This window comes from Scyliorhinus canicula, chromosome 19 (assembly GCF_902713615.1).
Source record: "Scyliorhinus canicula chromosome 19, sScyCan1.1, whole genome shotgun sequence".
In the NCBI taxonomy this organism is placed as follows: Eukaryota; Metazoa; Chordata; class Chondrichthyes; order Carcharhiniformes; family Scyliorhinidae; genus Scyliorhinus; species Scyliorhinus canicula.
In genome coordinates, this window is record NC_052164.1 from 45,926,368 (window position 1) to 45,939,617 (window position 13,250).

General features: G+C 49.0%; 1 protein-coding gene across 1 annotated transcript in view; it reads left to right on the top strand.

Annotated features, from left to right (window-relative positions):
- Positions 1-1,459: 1,459 nt before the first annotated feature.
- The window catches only part of LOC119954226 (integrin beta-3-like), a 177,193-nt gene continuing 165,402 nt past the window's right edge, over positions 1,460-13,250 (top strand). Inside the window, exon 1 of the mRNA XM_038779286.1 lies at positions 1,460-1,653. Coding sequence (XP_038635214.1) covers positions 1,584-1,653 — 70 coding nt within the window. The 5' untranslated portion in view covers positions 1,460-1,583. The remainder of the gene's footprint in view (positions 1,654-13,250) is intronic.

Below are 13,250 nucleotides of genomic sequence, written 5' to 3' on the forward strand. Positions count from 1 at the left end.
AGGATTTTCTCCAAAAGTTTCCCCACCACTGACGTGAGTATCACTGGCTGTAGTTCCCTGGCTTATCTCTACAACCTTTCTTAAATAGTGGTACCACTTTAGCTGTTCTCCAGTCCTCTAGCACCTCCCCCGTGGCCAGAGAGAAATTAAAAATTTGGGTCAGAGCCCCTGCAATCTCCTCCCTCGCCTCCCACAACATCCTGGAACACAATTCATCTGGACCTGGATATTTGTCCAATTTTAATCCTGCCTGCACCGCCAATACCTTATCACTCCCTACTCCAATTTGCTCAAGAGCCTCATAGTCTCTCTCCCTGAGTTCATTACCTACCTCCTCATTCTCTTGGGTGAAGAGAGATGTGAAGTATCTGTTCAACAGCCTACCAATGACCACTGGCCCCACCCATAGTTTTCTTGGACCCTAATGGGCCCTACTCCTCCCCTGGTTATCTTGGGATTTACTAGCCAGAGCTTTCTCATATCCCTTCTTTGCTCTCCCAATTGTTTTCTTAAGTTCCATTCTGCACTTCCTGTACACGATCGATGCCTTCACTGATTTGCACCCCTTGTACTTGCTAAAAGCCCTTCTTTTCTTTCTCATTGTATCCTGAATATCTCTGGTCATCCAAGGACCTCTCGGCTCCTTCCTATTACCCTAGAGGGAACATGTTAGGCCTGTACTTTCTCCATTTCCTTTTAAACACCCACCACTGCTCTTCTGTAGATTTCCCCACAAGTAACTCCAGTCTACCTTGGCCTGATCCTGCGTTATTTTACCAAAATCCACTCTCCCCAATCCAATTTTTTTTTAGCAACTTTTCTATTTCTTTGTCCAATACAAACTTAAATTGTACCATATTGTGATCGCTATCACTGAAATGCTCCCCCACCAACACATCAACCATCTGTCCAGCTCCATTTGTGTATATTTGTGTGTGCATTGCAGACTGATGTGTCTGCTCCCTGTGTTTGTGTGACTGTATATGTATATATTCCCTCTGTGTATATTGTATATGCGTATGTTTACTCTCCCTCTGTGTATATTGTATATGTGTATGTTTAATCTCCCTTTGTTGTATTGTATATGTGTTTGTCCCCTCCCTCTGTGTATATTGTATATGTGTATGTTTAATCTCCCTTTGTTGTGTTGTATATGTGTTTGTCCCCTCCCTCTGTGTATATTGTATATATGTATGTTTCATCTCCCTTTGTTGTATTGTATATGTGTTTGTCCCCTCCCTCTGTGTATATTGTATATATGTATGTTTAATCTCCCTTTGTTGTATTGTATATGTGTTTGTCCCCTCCCTCTGTGTATATTGTATATATGTATGTTTAATCTCCCTTTGTTGTATTGTATATGTGTTTGTCCCCTCCCTCTGTGTTGGGATATTTGCCCCCCCCCCAGGCGGCGCTCCAGCTCTCTTGGTGTTGGGAAAGCTCGGGCGGGGTTTCATCTGGTCTTTAACTTGTGCAAGTTTTTTTAGTTTCCAAATGACTGGCTGCTCAGTGTTACAAAGATCCCTGGGTGGACTGCTGCACCCTTCGGTGTCTGAGCAGCTGCAGTATTCGGAGCCACAGCAATGGGGACACACAGCCTGGGAGCCGGGCAAATCGCTCTGCTGGCTGCCCTCTGCATCACCGCCGTCCGGGGTAAGTGACCGGGATTCCTTTGGGGATAAACGAAGGTGTTCCCGAGGTTGGTGTTGAAAGAGCCGGCGATAGGCAAAGGGATCGGTGGGGAGTGAGGTGTTTCAGATCCCCGTAAGGCAGGTGAAGGGTAAATGTCAGGTATTCATCCCTAGCGCTGGTTAAGGAATGAGAGGGAATTTCTGGATATGGCGGGGGACAGGTAAACTATTCCCAGTTTGACCCACTGACATACCTAGGACCAGTGTCATGTGCAGCTGGAGCGATATAACCCCATGAAAATAGGCAGTCGTGTTTAAAATACTCTTGCTTTACCTCTGAGCGAGATTGTTACAAAGGCCACCAGCCGTTGTTAATATCAATAGAAACGTGCACATTTTCAAATTAAACTAAATAAGCCAGAGGCTACATTTTGAAATTTGCACAGGACAAAAAAGGAAGAATGTGTTAGGCTTCAAGCAGACGGACAGGCTGGTGGATTGGACAAATCATGGATGGTGACACAGGACTGTTTAACACAACAGTTAACAATGAGGTCTCACAGCACCAGGTTAAAGTCCAACACATTTATTTGATATCGCAAGCCTTTGGAGCGCTGCTCCTACATCAGGGGGCAGCAAGGTAGCACAGTGGTCAGCATTGTTGCTTCACAGCACCAGGGTCCCAGGTTCGATTCCCGGCTTGGGTCACTGTCTGTACGAAGTCTGCAAGTTCTCACTGTGTCTGCGTGGGTCTCCTCCAAGTGCTCCCGAAAGACGTGCTGTTAGGTAATTTGGACATTCTGAATTCTTCCTCTGTGTACCTGAACAGGCGGCGGAATGTGGCGACTAGGGGTTTATCACAGTAACTTCATTGCAATGTTAATGTAAGCCCACTTACATAGAACAGTACAGTACAGCACAGAACAGGCCCTCCGGCCCTCGATGTTGTGCCGAGCAATGATCACCCTACTCAAACCCACGTATCCACCCGATATCCGTAACCAAACAACCCCCCCTTAACCTTACTTTTTAGGACACTACGGGCAATTTAGCATGGCCAATCCACCTAACCCGCACATCTTTGGACTGTGGGAGGAAACCAGAGCACCCGGAGGAAACCCACGCAGACACGGGGAGGACGTGCAGACTCCGCACAGACAATGACCCAGCCGGGAATCGAACCTGGGAACCTGGAGCTGTGAAGCATTTATGCTAACCACCATGCTACCGTGCTGCCGTACTTGTGACAATAATGATTATTATTAAAGGTGAAGTGGAGGCAGAATCACATTCACAGTTAACAAAGCATCTGAGGGAGCCCTGTGGAAGCATAGACTATAAAAGTTAAGAAATCACGCTCACCCTGGTATAAGACACTAGTTTGGCCTCAGCTCAAGAATTGTGTTCAATTCCGGGCACCACAATTTGGGAAGAATGTGAAAGCATTGGAGAGGGTGCAGCAGAGATTTAACCAGAATGGTTCCAGGGATGCGGCATGATGGTTACGCGGTAGACTTGAAGAAGCCATTCTTTGAGCAGGAGAGTGGGAGGGGGTGCAGGGTGCGTTGTTTAAAATCATGAAGGGTTTAAATAGAGAGTCAATAACTCGAGGCGCAGAATTAAGGGGATTGGGGCGCAGAGTCTGCACGTTCTCCCTGTGTTTGCGTGGGATTCTTCCGGGAGCTCCGGTTTCCTCCTGCAAGTCCAGAAAGACATGCTTGTTAGGTGAAATGGATATCTGAATTCTCCCTCAGTGTACATGAACAGGCGCCAGAGTGTGGTGACTAAGGGATTTTCACAGTAACTTCATTGCAGTGTTAATGTAAGCCTACTTGTGAAACTGATGAAGATTATAATTATTGATCTCCCCGTGGGGCTCATTGAGTAGTTCCCATGGTAACGGGTTGAGGCCCAACCAGCTGGGACTTGGTATTGAGCCCTTTAAATACCATTCCACACCAGACTGGGAGTTTCTGCTAGTACCGGACTAGTATTGTAAGCCATGGGTGTGGTTTTACTTCTCAGTTAAAATACATTTGGTTTAACCTTCCTCTTTGTGTCTTCTGGATTACTACAGTTGCAAAAGTGGAATTTGTAATATATGTGGAATTGCATTTCATAGAATAGAATCCACAGAATCCCTACAATGTGGAGGCCATTCGGCCCAAAGGGTCTGCCCCAACTCTCTGAAAGAACAGCCTACCTAGGCCCACTCCCCCTTCCTATCCCCATGACCCCACCTAATTTGTGAATCTCTGGACACGAAGGAGAAATATAGCATGGCCAATCCATCTAACCTTGCACACCTTTGGTCTGTGGCAGGAAACTGGAGCACCCAGAGGAAACCCACGCAGACACAGGGAGAATGTGCAAACTGCACACAGACATGATGTGGAGATGCCGGTGTTGGACTGGGATGAGCAGAGTAAGAAGTCTTACAACACCAGGTTAAATTCCAACATGTTTGTTTCGAACACTAGCTGAGGAAGGAGCAGTGCTCCGAAAGCTAGTGTTTGAAACAAATATGTTGGAATTTAACCTGGTGTTGTAAGACTTCTTACTGTGTCCACATAGACAGTTACCCAAGGCTGGAATTGAACCTGAGTCGCTGGCGCTGTGAGGCAGCAGTGCCTACCACTGTGCCACCCCTATTGTAGCATTAAAGTATGTGGAGAATATTGGAACCTTATATAAGGTATAAGTTTGCAATCAGAGAGATGAAGTGGTGACCAGAACATTGATAACAAGAGTGAAACTCTGCTTCCTGTGTCCTATCACTAAGCCTCATTTGCTCTCTCATGTCCTCACTGACCTGCATGGGACCCTGGGCACCTAATGCTTTTGACTGAAGATGATCATTTCTTTATGACCTCACACCTTCTCTATAACTTCATCCAGCTTCCCCGTGTCTACGTGGGTTTCCTCCGGGTGCTCCGGTTTTTTCCCACAAGTCCCGAAAGTCGTGCTTGTTAGGTGAATTGGACATTCTGAATTCTCTCTCTGTGTACCCATACAGGCGCCGGAGTGTGGTGACGAGGGGATTTTCACAGTAACTTCATTGCAGTGTTAATGTAAGCATATTTGTGACAGCGATAAAGATTTTTTTTAAATGCCAGAACTCCATCCCTAACAGCACTGTGGCTGTACCTACACCACAAGGGCTGCAGGGGTTCAAGAAAGCTGCTCACCACCATCTTCTCAAGGTCAAGTAGAGATGGGCAATAAATGCTGGCCTTGCCCCTGACACCACCATCCAATGAATTAATACATTTCAAAAAGTACCTTTGGAATTTCTGTTACGTTAAAGTTGATAATTAAAGGCTTGCTCCTGTTGTGGGAATGATGCAAAACTGTCACAACAACAGGCCACAATTAAACTTTAAACTCACATCCTGCTATCAGTTATTGGTAATAATTGTTGCTGTGGACATATTCGCTGGTTTAGTTTACCTGGGTGTCTACTGTCAGTGCATTCTGTATCTCTGACACATAATGGTGAAAGATTGAAATATCAGTAATCGTGACATCATCAATGCAGATCTGTTGGTATCCGCTTGTGTTGACAGGTTGAAATGAATTTCTGCTTTTACCACAGACCCCAGCCCTGTGTGGAAACGTGTCTGGGCGCATTGCGGAATTCGCCAACTCAGTTGAATTTTAACGATACTCTCACCATTAACCATTGAAACCCAGCAGCTGTGGCAAGAGCTTATCAACTATTCAATGTGCTGAATTTCATTGAATTCCAACAGTGCAGAAGGAGGCCATTCGGACCATCGAGTCTGTACTGACCCTCTGAAGAGCACCCTACAAGACCCACTCCCTCGTCCTATCCCCATAACGCACCTAAATGTTCTATTCTTGTGCTTAGCCGGATGGAATTAGTGCACTAGAGAACATCTAGTTCATGACTAGTTGAATGTTTATTGATTAACAATAGCGTGGGTCAGATAACAATAGGAAAACTACTAAAACCGCTAACTATTAAATGACTGTTGTAAAATTATCCAACAGCTATTACAACTATCTTCAGACTCCCCAAGGTTGCAGTGCGCATGGTTGTTTTTTACTGCCACCTGCTGGTTGGAGGTCATATCTGTTACTATATACATAACTGCTTATGCATATCATCACACTAACCTGCACATCTTTGGAGACTAAGAGGCTGCGAGTGTCATGACACAGAAGTAGGGCAAAGGTGGACGGGATTGGCTCCTATGATGAGAGGGGTGATCTGATTGAAATACACAAGATTCTGAAGGAGTTTGACAGGATGAACACTGAGAGGTTGTTCCCCCCTCTCTGGGGAGCTAGAACATGGGAGGCACAGTCTCAGAATAGGGGGCTGATTATTTAGGACTGAGATGAGGAGAAATATCTTCAATCAAAGGTTTGTGAATCTCGGGAAATCTCTACCCCAGAGTGTTGTGGATTCTCCATTGTTGAATATATTGAAGGTGCAGAAAGCAGATATTTAATTTCTCCGAGAATTCAGGAGAAGAGCAGGAAAGTGGAATTATGGCCTATGATCAACCCTAATCATGTTGACATTTTTAAAAATTTGTCCATGGGACGTGGGCGTCGCAGGCTGTGCCAGCATTTATTGCCCATCCCTAATTAATAGTCAACCACATTGCTGTGGGTCTGGAGTCACATGACAGCAGATTTCCTTCCCTAAAGGACATTAGTGAACCAGATGGGATTTTAATGACAATCGACAATGAGTTAATTGTCAGGCTTTTAATTCCAGATGCGGTGGTGTGATTTGAACCTGGATCCCCAGAGAATTACTCTGGGCCTCTGCTTTACGAATCCAGTGACAATACTAGTATGTCACCGTCTCCCCCATAATGGAACAGGCTCAATGAGATGCAGTCCACACCTGCTCCTATTTCTTATATTCTTCTGTTCTTAGCAAACACTTTCACTTCTAGAATTCTACTCATCTCAAAGTGACCTGACAGCCTTTGTCAGCTTGCCCACAGCTTGTGGTTTATTTGGTTATCTCACTTGTTGTTATTTACGGACACCGTGACAGAGGATAGGAAGGACAGGGAGGCTGTGCTGTCTGTGCGCTTCATGTCGTACAGCCCGACATGGAAGGATTTGCTGATATGTCAGGCTGCAATAACATGATGGAGCCACCTTCCTCCTCCTTCAGGCTGCTGATCTCAGAGCTCGCTCCATGTATCTTTAGGAAGAATCAATCCAAGTACACTTCAGCCTGCTCCATAGAATGGTCCCTCGTCAGGGAAATGATCCTGCGGGAATCCGAGTTACATGGTGACCCCCTCCTGGCTCCTACTCGTGGAGACCATCCTTGACATTGGTTCACATCATCTGCAGGAAGAACACATTTGGAACATGTGGTAAACACCACTGGCAACACACTATGTGTATTACGGTACTGCCACTGTATTATAGGTACCACAGTGAATCCCTGCCTGCTGGCTCCTCCCAGCAGGCGCCGTATATAAGTGTATACTCTCCTGCGCTGCTCCCATTCTGGTTCCAGCTGCAGGAGGCTCAATATCTTGTGCAATAAAGCCTCAATAGTTTCACTATTTTCGTCTTGAGGTTATTGATGGTGCATCAATTTATTGCACAAGATTTTTAAAGGTGAACATCTTAATCAAGCCTGATCGCCTGGAGCTGAGCCCTCACGCAACCGATGCCACGTCCACCTTCGAGCACTGGCTAGCCTGTTTTGATGCATACCTCGGAGCAGCCACTGAAGAACTCTCAGACCAACAGAAGCTCCAGAACCTCTACTCACGGGTGAGCCCACAAGTTTTTCCCCTCATCCGGGACACGTCCACCTACACAGAAGCAATGGTGCTACTAAAGGGACAGTACATCAAATCTGTGAATCAAGTGTACGCCAGGCACCTCCTGGCCACAAGATGGCAACTCCCAGGGGAGTCTCAGGATGATTTCTTGCGGGCTCTATGGATACTCAGTAGGAACTGTAATTTCCAGGCAGTTTCGGCAGTCCAACACACCGAACTACTAATCAGAGACGATTATGTCACAGGCATTAAGTCTACTTACTTTCGCCAGCGGCTATTGGAAGGGGGTATGCTCGACCTTGCAGAGACCATGCAGCTTGCTAACTCCCTGGAAGTGGCCTGCCGTAATCTGGAGGCCTACACCTCCAACCGCACGGCACCCTCATGGGCCCCACCAGCAGCCGACTCGAGTACACCGCAAGTCTACGTCGCGCGGCAGCCGACTAACTCCGGAAGGCCCAAATGTTACTTTTGTGGCCAGAGCAAACATCCCAGGCAGCGCTGCGTGGCACGGAGCGCAACCTGCAATGGGTGTGGAAGAAGGGCCACTTTGTCACCATTTCTCAGGCCCAGTCGGTCGCCGCTGCTTCCAGGACCAGCATTGCTACACCCCCCACGTGTGATCGAGAGGCGCCACCAACTTCACGACCACAAGCCACGTGCGGCCTGTGGGCGACACCATCTTTGATGTCGTCCGCCATGTGCGCCCCGTGGGCACCGCCATCTTCGGCGCCATCTTGGACTGTGCCTCAGGACCCCTGCTCGTATGGCCGTTTGCAGACCGCCGATACCTCTGCCTCCACTGATCAGTCCAGGACCTCCCAACATCTTCTGCCGCTCGCCTCCATCACCCTTGATCAATCTCGGGCCCACAACCTCGCGACCACTATGACAACGGTAAAGATCAACAGGCACAGGACGACCTGCGTCTTTGACTCCGGGAGCACAGAGAGTTTCATCCACCCTACTACGGTAAGGAGCTGCTCCCTTCCGGTACTCCCCGTCACCCAGAAAATCTCCCTGGCCTCCGGAAAGTCCGGGGGTACTGCGTTGCGACCCTCACTGGTCAGGACGTAGAGTACAGCAACGTAAGGCTCTACGCCCTCCCCCATCCCTGTTACTAGGTCTCAATTTTCAATGCCACCTCCAAAGCCTTACACTGAAATTCGGCGGACCCCTGCCACCACCCCCCCCCCCCCCCCCCCCCCCCCCCCCCCCCCCCCCGCCGAGCACCGTCTGCAACCTCACGACCCTTAAGGTCGATCCACCTTCACTTTTTGCAAACCTCATCCCGGACTCTAAGCCCATTGCCACTAGGAGCAGACAGTACAGTGCGCAGGACAGGACCTTTATCAAGTCGGAGGTCCAACGGCTTGCTTCTGCGGGAGGGGATGACTGAGGCCAGTAACTGGCCCTGGAGAGCTCAAGTGGTGGGAGTGAAGACTGGGGAAGAGCACAGGATGGTCATTGACTACAGTCAGACCATCAACCGGTACACGCAGCTCAACGCGTACCCCCTCCCACGCATATCTGACATAGTCAATCAGATTGTGCAGTATCACATCTTCTCCACAGTTGACTTGAAGTCCGCCTACCACCAGCTCCCCATCCACTCGGAGGACCACCAATACACTGCGTTCAAAGCAGATGGCTGCTTCTATCACTTCCTTCGAGTTCCCTTCGCCGTCACCAATGGGGTCTCGGTCTTCCAGCAAGAGATGGACCGAATGGTTGACCAGTACGGGCTGTGGGCCACCTTCCCATACCTAGACAACGTCACCATCTGCGGCCACGATCAGCAGGACCACGACACAAACCTCCAAAAATTCCTCCACACCGCCAAACTCCTTAACTTCACCTACAATAAAGAGAAATATGTGTTCCGCACCAACCGCTTAGCCATCATTGGCTACATGATGGAAAATGGAGTCCTAGGGCCCGACCCCAACCGCATGCCAACCGATCCCAACTCTTGGAACTCCCCCTCCCCCACTGCCCCAAGGCTCCGAAACAATGCCTGGGGTTTTTCTCATATAACGCCCAGTGGGTCCCGAATTATGCGGACAAGGCCCGCCCACTCATCAAGTCCAGTTTTTCCCCTGACGGCTGAGGCCCGCCGGGCTTTCAACCACATCAAGGTGGACATTGCCAAGGCCATGATCACGCAGTCGACGAGTCCCTCCCCTTCCAGGTGGAGAGTGATGCATCGGACATAGCTAAGGCCGCCACCCTCGAGGAGGTCAGGACCGTGACCAGGGACTGCCCAGTCTCCGCGGAGTGCAAACCGCACTTCCACTGGCCGGACAGAGCACACCTGGTAAAGGCCTCCTGCCCCTTTGAGCGCCTCAGCATGGACTTCAAAGGGACCCTCCCCTCCACCGACCGCAACGTGTACTTCCTCAACGTCATTAATGAGTACTCCCGTTTCCCATTCACCATCCCATGCCCCAACATGACGTCTACCACAATCATCAAGGCCCCTGCACAGCATCTTCACCCTGTTCGGTTTCCCCACCTACATCCACAGGGTTCCTCCTTTATGAGCGACGAGTTGCATCAGTTCCTGTTCAGCAAGGGCATCGCCTTGAGCAGGACGACCAGCTACAACCCCCGGGGAAACGGGCAGGTGGAGAGGGAGAACAGGACGGTCTGGATAGCCGTCCTGCTGGCTCTTCAGTCGAGGAATCTCCCGGTTTCCCGCTAGCAGGATGTCCTCCCCGACGCGCCCCACTCCATCCGGTTGCTCCTGTGCACTGCTACTAAAGAGACCCCTCATGAACGTGTGTTTGCCTTCCCTTGGAAATCCACCTCCGGTGTCTCGCTCCTGACATGGCTGACTGTTCCTGGGCCCGTCCTCCTCCGGAAGCATGTGAGGAACCATAAATCGGATCCCCTGATCGAGAAAGTCCACCTCCTCCATGCGGACCCACAGCACGCCTACATGGCACACCCCGACGGGCGATAGGACACAGTCTCCCTCCGGGACATGGCACTCGCCGGGTGCCCACCCACAACCCCCGACCTAGTACCGTTTCTTCCTCCCCCAGGTTGCCTCCCTCATCCCTGCGCCACCCACCCTCCACCACTATCAACATCCTGACGGTTACCATTGATCTGAAACTGAACTGGACTAGCCATATAAAAACTGTGGCTACAAGAGCATATCAGTGGCCTGGAATCCTGCAGAAAAAAACTCTATTCCTTTTTGATTTGATTTGATTTAATTTATTATTGTCACATGTATTAGAATGCAGTGAAAAGTATTGTTTCTTGCATGCTGTAGAAACAATGCGTACCATACATAGGTAAGGAAGGCGAGACTGCAGAATATAATGTTACAGTATAGCAAGGTGTAGAGAAAAGATCAACTTAATACAAGGTTGGTCCATTCAAAAGTCTGATGGCAGTAGGGAAGAAGCTGTTCTTGAGTCGGTTGGTACGTGACCTCAAACTTTGGTATAATTTTCCTGATGGAAGAAGATGGAAGAGAGTATGTCCAGGGTGCATGGGGTCCTTAATTATGCTGGCTGCCTTTCTGAGGCAGCGGGAATTATAGATAGAGTCAATGGATGGGAGGCTGGTTTACGTGATGGACTGGGCTACATTCACAACCTTTTGTAGTTTCCTGCGGTCTTGGGCAGAGCAGGCTCCATACCAAGCTGTGATACAACCAGGAAGAATGCTTTCTATGGTGCATCTGTCGAAGTTGGTGAGAGTCGTAGCTGACATGCCAAACTTCCTTAATCTTTTGAGAAAGTAGAGTCGTTGGTGGGCTTTCTTAATTATAGTGTCGGCATGGGGGACCAGGACAGGCTGTTGGTGATCTGTACACCTAAAACCTTGAAGCTCTCGACCCTTTCTACTATGTTCCCATTGATGTAGACAGGGGCATGTTCTCCACTATGCTGCCTGAAGTCGATGACAATCTCCTTCGTTTTGTTGACATTGAGGGAGAGATTATTGTTGTCACACCAGTTCACCAGATTCTCTATCTCATTCCTGTACTCTGTCTCATCATCGTTTGAAATCCGACCCACTACTGTGGTGTCATCAGCAAATTTATAAATCGAGTTGGAGGGGAATTTGGCCACACAATCATAGGTGTATAAGGTGTATAGTAGGGGGCTGAGGACACAACCATGTGGGGCACCGGTGTTGAGAATTATCGTGGAGGAGGTGTTGTTGCCTATCCTTACTGATTGTGGCCTGTGGGTTAGAAAGTTCAGGATCCAGTCGCAGAGGGAGGAGCCGAGGCTATGTCCACGGAGTTTGGAGATGAGTTTCGGAGGAATGATGGTGTTGAAGGCTGAGCTATAGTCGATAAATAGGAGTCTGACATAGGTGTCTTTGTTATCTAGGTGTTCCAGGGTAGAGTGCAGGGCCATGGAGATGGCGTCTGCTGTGGACCTGTGGACCTGTAGGCGAACTGTAGTGGATCAAGGCAATTCGGGAGGCTGGAGTTGATTCGTGCCATGACTAATCTTTCAAAGCACTTCATGATGATGGATATCAGAGCCACTGGACGATAGTCATTAAGGCACGCTGCTTGGCTTTTCTTTGGTACAGGGATGACGGTCGTCTTCTTGAAGCAGATAGGGACCTCAGATTGTTGTAAAGAGAGGTTGAAGATGTCTGCGAATACCCCTGCCAGCTGATCGGTGCAAGACCTGAGTGATCGTCCGGGTACCCCATCCGGGCCAGTGGCTTCCCATGGGTTGACCTTGGAGAAGGCTGCTCTGACGTCTGCAAAGGTGATCTCAGATACAAGTTCATCTGTGGCTTCTGGGATGCAGGGCTCGCTCTCGTTGACCTCTTGCTCAAAGCGGGCATTAGAATGCGTTGAGTTCATCAGGGAGAGGTGCATTGGAGCCGGCAATTTTAAATGCCTTCATCTTGTAGTCCGTTATGTCTTGCAGACCTTGCCATAGATGGCTGGGGTCCGTGTGGCTAGCCTGGGACTCAAGCTTGGTCCGGTACTGTGTTTCAGCATCTTTGATAGATATCTTTAGATCATATCTGGCTTTCTTGTATAGGTCAGGGTCGCCTGACGTGAACACCTCAGACCCAGATTTCAGCAAGCAGTGGATATCCCTGTTCATCCAGGGTTTCCGGTTGGGAAACACGTGGATTTGCTTCTTTGGCACAGTCTTCTACACACTTACTAATGAAGTCAGTTACTGTAGTGGCATACTCGTTCAGGCTGGTTGCAGAGTTTTTAAATACTGACCAGTCCACTGACTCTAAGCAATCCCGTAGGAGAGCATCCGATTCCTCAGACCAACATTGCACAACTTTCTTTGACAGATTCCTGACTCCCCAAAGCCTGTCCACCATTTTCAAGGCACAAGTCAGGAATGTGATGGAATATTCTCCCACTTCGCTGGATGAGTACAGCTCCAACAACACTCAAGAAGCCTGACACCATCCAGGACAAAGTAGCCCGCTTGATTGGCACCCTATCCCAAACATTCTCTCCCTCCACCGCTGATGAACAGTATGTACCATCTCATCGATGCACTGCAGGAACTCACCAAGGTTCCTTCGACAGTACCTTCCAAACCCACAACCTTTACCACCTACAAGGGCAGCAGACCACATGGGAACATCACCACCTACAAGTTCCCCTCCAAGGTACACAACATCCTGACTTAAAAATACATTGTCGTTCCTTCACTGTCACTGGGTCAACATCCAGGAACTCCCTCCCTAACAGCACAGTGGGTGCACCTACGCCACATGGATTGCAGCGGTTCAAGAAGAAAGCTCACCACCATCTTCTCGAGGGCAATTAGGGATGGGCAATAAATGCGGGCCTAGTCGGCGACACCCA